Here is a 16,764-nt window from a genome sequence, read left to right as displayed (position 1 = left end):
TACAATTTTCAACAGCAATACAATGTTAAACATAGTTTAATTAAACTACAGTTTCGCACAAAACATAATTATAGCATTATTCCAAGCTGACAAGGGAATTATACATAGTCTATACCCCTGTTTCATTGTTCATCATTTATGTCGCGGATAAAGAAGTCAATTTGAAGGAGGTGAAGATTTATGGGGGATGGAATATCTTTCTTTTTTCTTTTTTTTCCTTTTTTTTTGGGGGGGGGGGGGGGGGGGTCCGGAAATTTTTCAAAATTAAGGTTCGAAATTATATGCATATATTTCATCACAATAAACTAAAATCATATTTTTTTAACTTCCTTTTTGCTTTGAGACGGCCTTTACTTAACTTTAAAAGTTATATATATTTCTTTATGTTCTGTTGATTTTTTTTATTGAAAATAAACAGCATACATGTATATATCAGTGAAGTCTGAGTTTATATATATATTTTTTAATACGTTGTTATGGAGTTGCTGGGCTCGTAATATAAAGGGTAATTAGTCTAAGACAGTGCTTAAGTAGAACTTAAGTACTTTCTTAGACTTCTAAGTCACTATCTAGAGCAGTGCTTTACTAGAACAATTTACCCAAAACTTTGGCGGTAGAGGTGCCTGAAGTATATATTATGTCTTTTAGTAGCTGCAGAACTGTAGCTCTCCGGGGAAAAAAAATATTGACAGACCGGTCTGTCAATATTTTTTTCCCGGAGAGCTACAGTTCTGCAGCTAGTCTTTTAGAACCATTTTAACACGACTTTGGACTTTCAGTACGATGTAACCATCCATTTCTTGTGTCACAACAAGTTAAATCAAAGTACTGAAAGTACTGAAAAGCGCTAAGTCGGGAAGAAAGTGTTAAAAATATATCGATTGATATGAAAATACATGCAAAGAATCATATTGCTCGTTATTGAGAAAAATGCACTTACTCAGAATTCAGAAATGATGTAGAATTTGGATCTGTCTCAGTTATAGAATGCATAATTCTTTTTAATGATTAATGCATGTTGTCGTGTTACATGAAAACAAAATACTGATGACAGACTTTTTAAAAAATCATAATAAAAGCATTTCGCAATAAATGTAAGCATAAATGGTTATCCATTTGACTGTAAAGTCAAAATTTACAATTTACAGTATAACAATCTGCCTTAAGCCATGTTGAAAAAATGCTTGATTTTAAAATTTTAGCAATTTCTGGAAATCGATATCATTTGTAGTAATTTTATAATGATATTGCTTGTTAGTTTTAAACAGATTTCGCAACTGTTTAGCAGAGCTGCAGAGTGCGTGCTTCTTGTGAAGAAAATAAAGACAGATCTGCCTTGCAGGGAATGCTACTTATTCTTCAAAATATAAGATTTGGTATTTGAACAATATTTCCAGCCTTTTTTTACAATACACCATGCAAAGACCCCTAATGTATTCACATTACCTGATGTTAGAATATCAAAATGGAGTCGCTTCTTTTCATTTAAGCATCAACTAGACGGTCTCTTCTGAGGTATATTTTAGGGTATATCATTGAATTTGATGAAGTCTAGCTCACATCTCATCAGACGTAAAAAGTATCGTGTTTTTAACAAGTTTTATTAAAAGGATGTTGTCATGGACGCCTATGCAGATGTCACAACAGTATTTCACCGTACTAGGTTCACGTCTAAACCTAGCTGAGGCAAAACCATTCCCGAATTCTCCTTCGAATTTGGGCCGTTTCCGCCTGCAACAGGGGCTACCTTTTTATGGATGAAAAAAAATAATGTGTAAGATGTCTGACTATTCACGTTTTGAAACAATGCGAGCTAGGTCATTTTTTGTGATGTGTGTTGTTTTTTATGGGAAGAGGGGTGATAAGTTCTTGGCTTGTGGTCTTGTGCTTTTCAAGCACACGTGTAACTTCGACGTAAAAAAACCTCTCGTGCCTTGCTTGTGTTTTTGATACTAAATTGGAGAAGAAGTGTTGTTTTAAAAAATATCAAAAAGATTTTCGCAGAAGTTTGTTTTGAATTTTTAACTTGTATCTAAAGATGCGCATTTATGGTAGGGATATATAGTAAACTTTAATACTGTAGTGACACCTGCAATACATACAAGGTCTGCCGGAAAGGCCCGAGAAGTTGCCATTGGATGGAGGAACTGTTTTCACCAGCGTAACAGAGGTCGTATTAAAGAAAACCCGTAGCCATGTAATAGGGTACGGGTTCTTTTAGAAAAATTGAACTCAGATAGAAAACTTTTAGTATATTTTCGACGTTATCAAGCAATATTAAATTGGCAAGAAGTTTTATTTCATATATACCAATATAATGGGTATCACATAATAAGCGAATTCATTTAAATATCTAAAAGTTATATTTAATTCATAGCAATGTTGAATCTTACACATTTTTACTGTTACTAAGTGTTTTTATTAATGCGTAATTTGTCCATACTGCACATAAATTAAATCATTAATAAAATCATATTTGCAAATTAAACGAGGTAAGCTGGTATCATTTTATAAAGATTATTACATATATTTACTGTAGTATTTCAAGTAACTCGACAGTTTTATTTTTTTCATAAATAATAATCAAATCATTGGTTTTGGATAATTATAAAATTACATATCAATGCAAATTGAAAGAAAAATATTTCTGAAATATTGCATACAGGAAACAAAGCCTAAAATAATGTTTATAAAAAGCAGCACAAATTATCGTGAAAAGGGCCCGGTGTTAATTGAAAAATTTTATATATATAAATTCTACATTTTTATATAAAACATGGTGTTCATAACTGTAACACATTACATTTAAAAACACTCAAAACCTTGATATTGTACAATTATTCCAATTATTACTAAACACATAAAACACAATTTAATGCATATAACATCCATTTTTTCCCGAAATAAATCATTATGACATGGCTTTTGGAGCACCCGTATCCGATATAATTATGATAATGACATTTAAATGAAACGTATTGTTAATTTAATACTGGAGGAACAAATGCATCTGCATGCAGGATAACTTGAAGATAATTAAGTTCCCCTAGTGCATAGTTATGATTTTTACAGAGTACGACTTCTCCATGATACGACTTCTCCAGCATCCGCCAGTAGGTGGCCGCGGGTATATAGGAAACGCGAAAACGAAAGTGGAAGTAGGTTTAGAAATCTGGCGACAAAAAAGCGCTGCAGCTATGCTTAGCGCTTTAAAAATGACGCTGGTTTCAAGCGAAATACACACCGATTGCGCAGTCTTAGCTCAAAGGCTAGACAAAACTTGTTGATTTCAAAGAGCCATAGCTGTAATGCCAGCAATGAAATAGACAGGCCTACGTCACAATGCAGTTTGACACAACTACCCAAAGTCTAAGCTCTTGTTAAAATGGTTCTAAAAGTATCGTGTTAATTTACACATACATGTATATAGTAGTTTTATGATTGATTTGCAATTTAGCATTTGAATACAGGGCATTCATTTCATGAATTAAATTAACATATGCATATTTTCTACATAAAAGTGTGGATATAGACATGTATACACAAGCGGTTGTATTTCCCTTAATTGTTTTTGTTTTTCACAAATCTGCTTTAAAAGTTACTTCTTTTTAAATTGATCAGTGAGTGGTTATAACTTATTCAGTGACAAACTTAATTGCATAAACTTGCATTTTATGTGGAAAATGTTATGCTTCAAATGTTACCGAATACGGTCGCTGTTATAATATTTATATCCATTAATTAGTTTCCGACGGGATTGACTGCATGTTTTTTTTCTATATATCGCGATATTTTATGCATTATACGTATCGTAATCAAATACTTAAAAAAGGCTATGTATGCAATTTCACGTAGAATTTTTCTTTTTTGTTTGGGTTGGTAAAACATGTATTTAAATACCTTGGAATTTTTTTTACATTGAATTCATCGCAGCATATCACAAAGAGGGCGACTACAGTGTATTTGTTTCGTTTAGAATATACGGGTGGACATACACTGACAATGTTCAAATTTAGTTAGAATCACACCCTCTTTCTATACGCGTATCTTGAGATGGAGGAGGCCCGGACCCCCCCCCCCCCCCCCCCCCGGGGGTCGAAAAATTAAAACTTCTAAAACCCACATAGCAAAGATACCATAAATAGGCCTCGTATCTTGCATGAAACAATTTATATAATATATCTTTTGAATTTTCAACATCCAATATAGTAAATAACCATACCAAATATATTTCAGACACGTAGCATCAGGAGGCCAAGGGCCGGGGGGGGGGGGTGCCCCCTTCAATTTTTTTTTTTTGCAGCATACAGTTTTCTTAAATTATACAAACATACATGCAATGAAATTATAGTGAAGTTAAAAAAATAAGGAAAAGTAAGAGTGAATTTGAACGTAAAAGAATACTGCGCACCTCGATCCTAATTTCCTACCCCCCCCCCCCCTCCCCCACCATTTTCATGATTTCGGGATTTGAGAATTTCCATCTTTCTGGTTTTTTTGCTTTAGGTTGCCTCCTCCCTCTTTCCCGTCAAAAACAAGGCTACGTAGGTGCATGTAATTAGCAAAATAAGTAAAAGCAATACATATAATGTTCGTAGAAATTGTGGCATACAGTTCTTTCAGTACTTTGATTATCATATATCTTAACATCCGGGCATTTTCTTTCAAAGAACGCGTCGATGCCCGGATGTTCTATAAACAATAATAAAGAAAGCCGACATGCCGGTGAAATCAGTCTAATGTTTACATGCAGTTTTCGCTTCGTTACTTGAGTGACAACTGTAGCAGCTGAAGTTATGGAGCATCAGAGTGAATCGCCTTCATGGTCTATGTCAACAGAAGAGCTGTTTCAACAAAGTTTTCCTTTACACCAAGCATGCCGCGATGGTGATTTGGAGAAGCTGTCGGCTTTGTTATCGAGCGGGAATGTTGACTTGTACGAGGAGGACAGTTTCACTGGATGGTCCCCCTTACACTGGGCTGCAAATTTTGGAAAGGTTATTTTTGATTTTCATTTGTAATACATAAGTTTCGGTTGGTTTAATACAATGCTTGAAAAACGTACGTGTAGGCTATTTATAGATACCCAAGATTTTCAGCAAAAAGAGGATTTTTAGAAAGCATTGTATATTTGTTTATTCAATTCAAAAAGGTGCAGATTTATATAAGGTATATTGTGTAAACGTTATTAAAACATTAGCAATTCATTCCAATCGATCTTGTTGGTTTTATACAACAAAGACTGTTTGCCAGACAGCTCATTAATTATCAGGTATTGGCGGCAACAAAATATGATGTTTTATGAGTGGAGAAAGTCAAAGACCCCAGCACAGCTATATATGAGCTCATTACATGACATTTGATTGATGTTTTATTTATGTCTCTGGTTTGTTTCTTTTTCAACAGAAAAAAAATATGGTTTTGGTTGGGTGATTTTTCTTTACAATAACATTATGTATTAAGAACAGTTTTATGGGTTACATGTGCGGATCCAGAAAATTTTTCCAGGGGGGGTCCGAAGGATAATTGTGTTTGCCAGGGGGGGTCGGAGGTTAATTTTACTATGTAAATTTAATAAGTTTTCATTTTCCAGGGGGGGTCGGGACCCCCCCGACCCCCCCTCTAGATCCGCGCATGGGTTATTTATTTATTCAGACTTTATATGTAAGAAACAATTTATAAATCTTATTTGCTGAATCTTAACAATGCTGTTTAATTTCCTAGCTGTAAAAGAAATACGGAAGAAAATAAAGGAGTTACACTAAAATTCAATTAAATAAAAAATTGATAAAACTTATAAAATTCTTATAGCTTAAAAATAAACTGTACAAAAAATATGACAAGTTTAATTTGTTGTCAGTCTTTTAGATTTCGTTGATTTTTTCTTACACACTGTAGGTCTACCTGGAAATCATTTTTATTAATCATTTGATATTAAGTGTGATCAGAATGGTAGTAAAAAATTTGCCTCATTACTAGACAGTTAACATTCCACACATCATCTAGCTTATCATTTTTAGCTATCCTGCCTGATCAAGTTAGTACAGATGGGGGCATGCTGTGATGTCCCAACTGAACGAACCAACATTACCCCGGTCCACACAGCAGCTCAAGGAGGAAAGGGCCACTGTCTGTCCTGGCTGTTAGACAATCATGCCCTCATGAACCGACAGGTAAACTCACAGGGAGAGACAATAACTGTTGTTTTTTTCTCTTCCCCTTAGCTGGCTTGTCTGAGGAAACTTTCTTGTCTGTCACAATATGGCTGTGACAGTCCGTCCTCAAAGTTCCAACAATCTCCCCTTCACATGGCCTCTTGTGCTGGTCATCCTCACTGCACTCAGTGGCTGCTCCAGTCAGGGGCTAGTCTAGATCGACAGGTATTGTACTCTGTTTCAATTTTGGAATATTAGTTTGGCAGATTATAAAGAGAAAATTGGGTAATAAGAACTACAGGGGCAACTTTGCATTAGGCAATCAGTAGTGAAAAGTCTACCCTTTGGAGCTAGAATACATGCCACTCTTTAATAATTGCATGTACATGTATTATAATAAAGATCTCATCAGAAAACATATGCTTTCATTTTAGCGAAATTTGACTTCTTTTTGTCAAAATTTATAATTTCTCATCAGTGGCAATATGATACAGTGTATAGTAATGAAAAAGAAAATATGGCTATTTTCTGATTTATTAGAAAAAAATTTCCAGAGAGTAGAAGAACAGCTGATTTTGTTTATATTCATGGAAAATACATTTGCACTTTAATGAAATTCAAATATAATATTATATTTTTTTATCAGGATTACCTTGGAGATACTCCAATACATAAAGCTGCCAAAAGGGGAAACATGGAGTGTGTAAGCTTGCTGATCTCTCAGGGAGCAAGTTTGTGGTAGGCATAAAAGTTATTACTGTAACCATTCCATACACATTCATAAAAAATTCAATAAAATATAATATCGTATTTTTTCCAAGCATATTGGTCTATTGCTGTCACGTGATCGTTCTAAAAATTCTGTTATAGACGCTACTATACTAAAACTAGAAAATTTATAGACCTCACTATACAAAAATAGATTTCCATGACAAAATCCTGGTTTTAGCAAGTGCGACATTGTGTTGTCATAATAGCAAAATCAACACCTATACATAATGAACCAAATATTTTACTGTTATAAGCTTAAAGAGAATTAGTTTTTGATTTATTATGATAAAACAGTTATAACCTTTTCACTTAGACCTCGGCGGATATACTCTCATCAGGTCTATAAAACATGCATGTATTGACCTCATCAAAAGGCTATAATTGTATAGTGTAGTTGTATACAAATAAGGGGTATAAAATATACATTTGGTGAACATGTGTGACTTATACTTGCAGAAGAATTTGTTTTTCGATATCAAAGATCACAGGTGCAGCATCATAGATATGAGATCAAAATATATATAGTGTCCAACATTAAAAATAAGAATGTCCCTTATTACTCTAAAAGGTCCATAGATATTTCAATAAATGATTCTTTCAAAGTGTATACTGTGGTTTCATCAATATTCGTTGAATACCAATTTTCGTGGATTTTGTTGTTTAGTTGATCCACGAAATTAAATGATCAAGTTCAATTTCTATTAACATTTTGTATTGATAGGGTCATTGGCCACGAATTTACCTATCCTTGAAACTGTGATTTTTATTTTATCCACGAAAATTGATACCCTTGAATATTAATGAAACCACAGTAGTTGCTAAAAGAGATACAATTTGATTTTTATGATCATACGTGTTTCTTATGCTTGATTTCAGTTTGCTCAATCACAGTCACTGTACCCCTAGTCAAGCTGCAGCACAGAACGGTCACCAGGAGTGTGCTCAGTACATTGAGAATGCTTCCAGACTGCAGAGCCAGGAACAAGTGAAGACAATGCAGCAGTGTGTTACTATGCAGCCCTCACACTTAGTGCAAGGCCAAATGGAGCAGCAAGTGGCCGAAATCCCATTTCAGAATGGCCATTTTGTAGATGGTCCCAGTCCTGTGGATACTGAGATGGATATGGCTGGAGACTGCCCTATGATAGGCATGAAGAGAGGGCGAGACGATTGCTGTGATGAAGAGTCTTTCAAGCGAATGAGGAAAGGGGGTATGTATTATTGTGTGGAAATGTTAATGGGGATTGTGTACCTACATTTGCTATTGTGCAACATAGCATTTTCAATTACCGGTACAAAATCAAAATACAACAGACACACAATCACACATATAAAAATTGAGTGTATTTTAGTAATCCTTTAACTAAAATTTATGTGTAGTAACATCTGAACAGTCTTTATTATGTTTGAAAATTCTTCTTTTAAATGTTGCATTACTTACAGTATATGTACAATATATATATACAGTATTTGCTCAAAGAATAGTATAATAATCAAATCTGTTTGAGCATGCATTTTTGATCATTCACATTAATGAATAATCTGCAATGGATAGAAATTAACCAAAAATAGAATCTCTGACCAAAACATTCTCAAAATATACTAAGTTACACAACATATTCAGTACAGCAAAATAGAATCTGACCAAACAATCAGTATCTCAAAATAAGTTGCACAACGCATGCAGTACATGCAAATAGCTAGAATCTCTGACATTCTCAAAATATACCACATTATACACTACATGCAGTACGGACAAATAGAATCTCTGACTGAACATTTTCAAAATACATCAAGTTTATTAAACACTGCATTCTTTACATGCATTTATATACATGTATTTATAAAAAACCAAAACCATGTCTCTTCAGTCAGTAGGTTACAGTGCCTACGATATGTTTCCTCTTTACACTTTTGTTTCAGTACAAGCTCAAAAAGAGCTAGACACAGACATAAATAACGTGATCGTCTCCTATCAGGCCATATTGGCGCTGTCCACTGAGCCCCTCAAACGCGAGGACAGCCCTCAGATGGTGTCCAACTCAGATTTCCAAGTATTTGTGTAGAATGATCTTTTTAACAGTCATCAGGTTAGTGAATGCATCGTTTGCCAACCTGGAGATGTGTAGAGAGCTTCTGAAGTTTGAGTTTTGAGTTTTCATGCCTGTACTGTCTGTTAACATTGTAAAGTATCCTGTGAAAGCTTAAACAAAATAATCATTTCACTGATAGCGGGGTATACTGGAACTAACATTTTAATTATTAAGCTCTATTTTATGGCTTTTCTGAAGTAAAATGAAGATTTCACTTGAAATTATGTAAATGAATTATTATTTTTTTAAGTGAGGGCTTTTACAGAGTCTTCCTATACACACTAATTTCATTCATTTTAAGATAGTTGTTATTGACCCTGCACCCACTATCATACATGACTCTTTAGGTCTTGTACTAAGACCTGCAACTCTCAGATTTTAAAGAATTTTATACATCTTTCCTCCAATTATTATCTTGACTTTTTAGAATCTTGATTTATGTTATTGTTTTCTTACAATATTACATGAACAAATCCTTTTAATATTCATTAAAATCTGGGTTATTAAAGATATTATCCAAAGTAAAAGAAATTGTCTGCATATGTATATCAATTTGCCAAGGGAACTGTGAGCTTCTGGCGTAAAAGGATGCTTTACAAAGTTATAATTTTTTCACTGTGTGAACTCTAAAGCATGCACTCACAAATTTTATTTGCCATATTTCTTATTTTACAGTGCAATTTGTATACTTATTAGTGTCTGACAGTAAACAAAGAATGTAATTTTATAAGAGTATAGAATTATGACATTAAGTGATCTCTGAATTTAAGTACATGTACTAGTATTTGGAAACACATACAACAGTTTTCACTAGTCACAAGTTTTACATCATTCACATAATGAAAACTCTTTCCTTTTCTTTAACTTACAAACCTGCTGTTTTGTTCACTTTCTTTAACTACATTCTGAATTTTATCCCAATATTTATTATTGAATAGTATTAATGGAAATTGGAATATTTGATGGAAAAAAAGTAAAAGAAAAAGCATGTTAAATATTTCACTGCATGCAGGCCTTGTTGCTTAAATGTGACTTTATTTGAATTTCATTGCTTCTTTTTTAGATACTTTATGGGAAATAAACAATTTTGAAACAGCATCTGCTCAAAATTCCAATTTTGCTTACATACAAGAAAACAACAATGGAGTGGTCTGCTCAAAGCTATTTGGAAAATCTTATGCTAATGGTCCTATCAAATGTATGGGCTTAAATTCCCACTTTATATAAGTAAGTAATAATCTGTCATTTTTATAAAGTGAAAGAACAAAAAAAAAAAAAAAGTCCAAAAAAATGTTTCTAGGCAGAAATTTAGTTTATGAGAAAACTCTTCAGGAATGTTTGCCCAAACATTTGGATAAATGTATAAATGAATCAAACTTTATGAAAATTTGTTGGATTGAAGTTTAATAAAAGCTTATTTATTTTACAGACAGCACAGCCTTTACACATTCAGCTTTGATGAATCCTACCTTTGTCAACAATAACTGTTATTTTCCTCATCTGAATGGAACGAGTGTTGAGGAGCATGAGAGAACTGTCTGTGCCCAGCAAGGCTACGACTCCATCGTCATTCACTCGGTTATCAGCGATTGCCATGGATCGTGAAAGAACAATTGCATTTAGTTTTGAATGAGTAGTGTATTTAAAAGTTTTCATTTTTAAATCTTTTAAAGATCATATGACAAGTTGTGAAGATGAATCTCTGAAATATTTTATTTTAAAAAATTATTTTTATTTCAGTGTAAGTTTTTGTTTACTTTCATGGTTTTACAATGTCTACTCTTTTCGTTTAACTTTCATGTTAGTGCTTATGATACATAAATGTTTTGTTAATACAAAACAAAAAAAACCCACCATCATAAATAATTTAAGTGTAAAAAAGGAATCAAATTGAAGTAATAATTATTTTTTCCATTCTGCATAAAATATATTGTTTGATGATTGAGTTGAAAATGGAAAAGGGTTGCATATATGGCAATGTAGGATAAAAGAAACTTGGGATGAAAGGTTGCAGCAAAAATTTCTCTGAGCAAGCCTTGAACAAATATTTATCAAATGTTGTGTAGATCAAATTTTGTTTCCAAAATATGAAGAAAATTGGCCTTTCCTATGCCTTTTTTTTTTTTTTTACACCTTCATGCTTTGTTTTGGTTTTATACTGCATTTTGGACAAAATATGATTCATTGTGACCTTTCAAAATTTTCTCTGGTCTTGAAAAGTGCGGTATCTCAAAAGCTGAACAACATTTTAGTAATTTAACATTAAATATTGCAAACTGTCTTCTGGGTATATGAGTGGACAGTGATGTGACTTCTTATTGTGTGAACAAAATTTTGATATTGTTATTGCATTGCTTCAGTGATGAAGTTGCAGGCAGCAGTTTTTAATGAACAGCTCTATTTACCCATTCATCTAATTTAACTCATTCTGTTTTCTCCTTGGTATGTAGTCCAGACATCATCTGCAATCTAATGAATTGTTTATACATGTGTCAGTTATTATGCTTTTTTTTTTTATACCCTTTTAGCAAATTTCCTCTCTTTATTCTTATTGTAATATTTCAAAAATATTCTTTTGAAAACACTATGAATGCTTTGGATTTTATTTGATTTTGTTTTATCATTATTTTATAAATTAAAGCATTTATCCGAGTTCACAAGTTTAAAACTGTCTCGGTACTTGGGTATGTTTGATGTATATGATTTTGTTTCTTGTAATATAAGTTTGCTATTGTTTGGCATGTTTACTCCAAGGTTTACATGTACTGAATATACATGTACACCTACATCTTATTATATAAGATGACAGTACAAGTCGTTCATGTCATGCTCTTTACATTTTTCATTTACTTTTACCATTTATTATAAAATGTTTGATTTGAATTAATTTGAAAATGTTTTACATGGGCTCCTTATTGTTGTTTTTATTATGAAGAAAATTTGACTGAGCAGTTTGCTAGGTTTACAAGGACTTTAAAAGTTTCATACATTTATAAAGACAATTTATTCCATGATTTATTGGTTTTGCAAGGATCTCAGACCATTGTACAGCAGTGAAAATGCTTCTTTTGTTTATCTGATTTTAAATATTATTCTGATTATGATATGTATTTGAACTAGTTTTAATCTCATATGAATTGTTTTACCATAGAAATGGTCCCATATGAAATAGCTGGGTTGATGTATGATCTGAAAAGTTCTGACTTGCCATCTCTCTTTTTGCAATTATTTAAAACATTACTCTCTTGCAATATTTTCAATGGCATCTGTCTCAAAGTTATGGATGTGAGTGAGTTGGTTTTTCTGTCCCGAGTTATGTCATTTGTTAGTGGTGCTGTGTATTAACAGGTGTAACATAACATGTAAAAATATATTTATCATTCTTTACATTTTTACAAGTTTACAGTGAAGAAAATGCTGTGTGTTCAGTTGGTATTTCTTAACAGTTTATGTTTACATTTTACCACCGACCTAAGATCTTAAAAATGAGTTGTACATTGTCAAAAATGTATTGAAAAAAGTTTATTTATTTTGGATGTGAAAGTGCAATGAAATTTTTCTTTGAAAAAAAAATGGTTGTTTTTGTTGTCATTAGCATTTTGAGAGTTAAAAGTCTCCAAAGTACTGGGATATACATGTATGGGAAATTGTAAACTGGGCGACCAAAAATGTTTCCTTACACAATGTATTCACAACCCGAGTTTTATGGTGTTACGATCATCATTTCATATAACCTTCTTTGAAAGAACTCGAAAGAAAAATAAGTAATTTAGTTATTGTCTTCATATGTTGGCTCATACCAAACTGCAACGAATGGTTTTTTTTTCATAACCGGAAAACCACGGTCGGTCTCGCTTCCGACTGGATTTCCGTCTATTATTTGTTATAGAGAAGACCTCTGAGGAAAATACTCCAGGTTTTAATTAAAGTATGCTGGTAATTTGTTCACAGTCTTATATTAACACTGAAAAAATATTTTTCTACTAAAGTGTGTCTCTATATTACGTTAATAGTTAAAATTTCTGCTTCATTTGATTATATATAATCATTTATCAAATGATTGAAATTTCGACATAAAGGGGCATGGTCACGATTTGAGCTTACAATTCTTTGCTATGTAAACAAACATTTTGAATATTGAAATAAAAATTCCAATTTTAGACCTGAAATAGATATGTTGAATGTTAGAAACTGTTTATTTATGCTTAAAATGAGTACGTAGATTGTCAAATAAGCTTGAAAAGATTTTTTACTGGTATAACTTTAGGAATGCATTTCTAATGATCAAATGAAATTATAACTTATTAAAACGACTGACTCAAATTTCATTTGATCATTAGAAATGCATTCCTAAAGCATTGTAAATAATGAAAACAGAAAAATGGAATTTGACCAAAATCGTGACCATGCCCCTTTAAGTATATGGTCAAGCATAGTTTATACAGAGGCAGTATAACGAAGTCTGATTTTATGACGGTCACGGGGGTTCACATATCTACACGATAACGAGTGACGTTGACGTGAATATTATGACGTCACAGCGTAAGATATGGCTTTTGCAAACTTGACGTGGATGATTGGATTTGTTCCCTGCATGTTTCTTTCTTTGACAAATGCAGAACTTGCTGGAGAAGCCCGCCTTTTGAATGACATCTTTAGAGAGTACAAGAGAGAAGCGAGACCTTGTCTTGACGCCAGAAAACCCGTACAAGTGGCCGTTGGATTCACCCTGACCCGTCTTGATGAACTGGTATGACTGTAAGAACCAATAATGTAAAATTCTTTCAGATATTTTTAACTAAGCGTTGTTAGCATTAAATACAACAATTAGAAGCAACTAGGCTTCAGTATATACTTCCTGCTTTATATCTATTGTTAACAGTGACATTTTACGATGGGAGCTGCGTTAATATAATAGGAGTGCATAATATGTGTAAAAAAAAAACAAAAACAAAACCCAAAACCGGTGTATCATTGTTTTGCAGGAACTCAGAGACCAAATTCTCTCCACAACAGGATGGCTCTCTATAGTAAAGTATTTTAAAGTAACCTCTTATAGCAACAGTTTGAGACTATCTGACCGAATGCATTGGTGTCATTTACAATTTTGCTGGTGTTGATTTTATTAGACTTGGAAAGACGAATTTTTAACATGGAATCCTGATCACTATGACAACCTGACGAAGGTGAATGTTCTAGCCAACTCAATATGGCTTCCAGAAATAGCACTTGATAATAGGTAAGATTATACAGTGTATCCATATATACATGTACTATTTTTTTTATAGGTATACTTTACACCACTTTTAAAAGAAAATACGTAGATATATCTAAATAAAAGGCACCAAGTTCAACAACTTTGGCAATGAAACCAAAATATTTAATTAGTTATACTTAGATTGAACGTATTGTCCATCAATGTCCATGGTGACATAAAGCTATAGATCGAAGCTGTCATATTGACAAATATATCGACTTAATTTTCCTCCAGATTTATCTACATATGTATGTGTGTATGTATGTATAATTTGTGACCAAAATCTTAGACTTAAAAATGCCTGTAGGAATGATGCTTTATTTTTTTTTCAAATATTTTTATTGAAACCTCGAACCAACAATTTGTTTCTGTTTGAAGCATTGGAAACATTTTCGATGGCGAATTTACGGACCGTTTTAGAGTGAGTATTCATCATTCTGGCGAGGTCCTTTGGGAACCCGGTGGCACTTTACGCACCACCTGCGAAATGTCCATCAATGCTTACCCTTTTGACCACCAAACTTGCGATATAGTTTTCGCAAACTGGCAGTACACCAAAGATCAGGTCAATTTAACCAGCAACCAGAGCAAAATTAATATGGAAACTTACACAGAAAATGGCGAATGGGAGATAGAATACACAAAACTGATCAGAGCGGAGTGGAGCTCTGAAAGTCATCCAAGCGATGTGTATCCCGAGGTACATGTATGCAGTATGGAAGCTAGTTTACATGCATATCGTACAAAATAGTTGTACGTGCATTGATTTGAAATTGAGTTATGCTCGTTATAGCGATGTAACCCGATTTTATGATATTATTTTTTTGTAAAAGACATAACATTGAAATTTCAATTTTACACCATTCGAACTCCTTGCAGTTAAACTATTAAATTTTATTGGATAACACTGTAAGCAAGACAAACTTCAATTTCATTGGTTAACATAGTACGCAAGACAAACTTAGTCCTGGTAGTTCTGAAATTTATTCAGTACATTACATGATGTATTTTTAACCTGTAGATAGTGGTCACCATCCACGTCCGCAGGCGAGTCCTGTACTACCTGGTCAACATCATGATGCCGTGTGTGATGATGTCCCTGCTTGTTCTGGTCGTCTTCCACCTCCCTCCCGACTCTGGGGAGAAGGTCTCTCTCGGCGTGACCGTCTTATTGGCCTTCTCTGTGTTCCAGTTGATGATTGCAGAGAGCGTCCCCACATCATCAAAGTCCATCCCATTAATTGGCAAGTCCGCTAAGATTTCTTGTACTTCTATATTAGAATAAGAAAATTGAATTCAGATGAATTTACCAGTCTCTATATACTAATTGTTTATCTCTGTTTTATAAAGCATTCCCGAGTTGTGAAATTAATGACAGATTGATAATTTGAAATGGGTTTAAATTTAATAACTTGCAACACAAAAATGCATATCATATTATGTATATTATACTTACCTACTCAATAATTCTTTCAGGAATATATTTATTGTTCTTCATGGGAGAATCAACATTTTCAGTAGCTGTGTCTGTTTTAGTATTAAATCTTCACCACCGAATGGAATACAAACCTCCTCCTGATTGGCTTAGAAAGCTTGTATTGGATTGGATGGCCCGCGTCGTTTTTGTACGCAGAATCAAAACTAGCGCCACATGTCCTGTAAATGAGAATAAACATTGCAAAGCTAGTACTGTTCAAACTAAACTGGACAAGATAGAAAACGTTGTTTCAAATAAAAATCGATTCGATTACGAATCTGAAACGGAATATCCAACAAGTGAAAGCAAGAGCTCAAAACAGTGTTTGGGTTCGAACAGGCGACTTCCAACCAGTCCTCTGTTACCACCAATAGGAGAGCCAGACGACAATGCATGTTGCTCACATCTGGAACACAGTGGACAAAGTCCTCATCGAATTCCAGACATTCAAATACATTTATCAGAGAGCAAGTCTCAATCTGTTCACTCTGTACACAACGAAAGACCAAACGACGACATTAAAACTCAAGACAAACATTACTTGAAAACTTGTGACTCTACGAGGTTTGAACCCGGAGTTGGGGACCATTTATCGCTGCGTGCGCTCTCACCGGAAGTAGCTAGGTCGGCTGTGCGTTTGATAAAAAGCATTGCAGCCATGGATAGGATACCAAGTGGTTGCTATAGGGACGAACTCATGACAATTATAGGAGACACATACAAGGAACTTCGCCAGCAACGGAAAGACGACGAAATGGACGCTGTCTTTGAAAACGAATGGAAAAGAATATCAAAGATTGTTGATAGATTTTTCTTCATGATCACGTTAATAGTGATGATTTCATCTACTATTGTTGTTTTCTGCATTATGCCTTATTCTAATCATGATTAAATTCATTTCATATTTTGAGAGGGGTTCAGTGAACAAGTTCGTAGTTTTGTTTATTTGATAATTTTGCCAAATTGTATTTCATTTGAAATAATGCATGTGGATAGATCTATAATTGATTA

General features: G+C 33.5%; 2 protein-coding genes across 9 annotated transcripts; both read left to right on the top strand.

Annotated features, from left to right (window-relative positions):
- The first annotated feature begins 4,658 nt into the window (after positions 1 to 4,658).
- On the top strand, positions 4,659 to 12,489 carry LOC105330291 (ankyrin repeat domain-containing protein 10). Of its 6 annotated transcripts, none has more exons than XM_034443579.2 (6): positions 4,660 to 4,997; positions 6,225 to 6,380; positions 6,802 to 6,893; positions 7,803 to 8,137; positions 8,850 to 9,016; positions 10,449 to 12,489. In XM_034443579.2, exons 1-5 carry the CDS (start codon positions 4,797 to 4,799, stop codon positions 8,990 to 8,992), a joined length of 927 nt encoding a protein of 308 aa, XP_034299470.2. In that variant the 5' UTR covers positions 4,660 to 4,796; the 3' UTR covers positions 8,993 to 9,016; positions 10,449 to 12,489. The 6 variants fall into 6 exon arrangements, with proteins under 6 accessions (XP_034299467.2, XP_034299470.2, XP_065931779.1 ...); XM_066075707.1 differs by lacking the exon at positions 10,449 to 12,489 and adding an exon at positions 10,083 to 10,240 and having other exon boundaries at positions 8,850 to 8,980; XM_034443578.2 differs by lacking the exon at positions 10,449 to 12,489 and adding an exon at positions 10,083 to 10,221.
- Positions 12,490 to 13,508: 1,019 nt separating this feature from the next.
- Positions 13,509 to 16,681, top strand: LOC105330292 (neuronal acetylcholine receptor subunit non-alpha-2). Of its 3 annotated transcripts, none has more exons than XM_066075704.1 (6): positions 13,509 to 13,769; positions 14,005 to 14,049; positions 14,149 to 14,258; positions 14,655 to 14,976; positions 15,298 to 15,520; positions 15,813 to 16,681. In XM_066075704.1, exons 1-6 carry the CDS (start codon positions 13,569 to 13,571, stop codon positions 16,643 to 16,645), a joined length of 1,734 nt encoding a protein of 577 aa, XP_065931776.1. In that variant the 5' UTR covers positions 13,509 to 13,568; the 3' UTR covers positions 16,646 to 16,681. The 3 variants fall into 3 exon arrangements, with proteins under 3 accessions (XP_065931776.1, XP_011430208.3, XP_065931778.1); XM_011431906.4 differs by having other exon boundaries at positions 13,511 to 13,769; positions 15,753 to 16,681; XM_066075706.1 differs by having other exon boundaries at positions 13,655 to 13,777; positions 15,753 to 16,681.
- Positions 16,682 to 16,764: the final 83 nt, after the last annotated feature.

This window comes from Magallana gigas, chromosome 2 (genome assembly GCF_963853765.1).
Source record: "Magallana gigas chromosome 2, xbMagGiga1.1, whole genome shotgun sequence".
In the NCBI taxonomy this organism is placed as follows: domain Eukaryota; kingdom Metazoa; phylum Mollusca; class Bivalvia; order Ostreida; family Ostreidae; genus Magallana; species Magallana gigas.
The sequence above is the reverse complement of the archived record's forward strand: the minus strand, read 5'-3'. Positions and strand labels throughout refer to the sequence as shown.

Excerpts from the sequence above, each read along its gene's own strand:
- LOC105330291 (XM_034443575.2), top strand. The coding sequence starts at position 4,797 with ATGGAGCATCAGAGTGAATCGCCTTCATGGTCTATGTCAACAGAAGAG. Across the intron at positions 6,894-7,802 it reads TCTCAGGGAGCAAGTTTGTG|TTTGCTCAATCACAGTCACT; the intron begins GTAGGCATAAAA and ends GCTTGATTTCAG. Across the intron at positions 8,138-10,448 it reads CAAGCGAATGAGGAAAGGGG|ACAGCACAGCCTTTACACAT; the intron begins GTATGTATTATT and ends TTTATTTTACAG.
- LOC105330292 (XM_011431906.4), top strand. The coding sequence starts at position 13,569 with ATGGCTTTTGCAAACTTGACGTGGATGATTGGATTTGTTCCCTGCATG. Across the intron at positions 13,770-14,004 it reads TGACCCGTCTTGATGAACTG|GAACTCAGAGACCAAATTCT; the intron begins GTATGACTGTAA and ends ATTGTTTTGCAG. Across the intron at positions 15,521-15,752 it reads AAAGTCCATCCCATTAATTG|GAATATATTTATTGTTCTTC; the intron begins GCAAGTCCGCTA and ends TAATTCTTTCAG.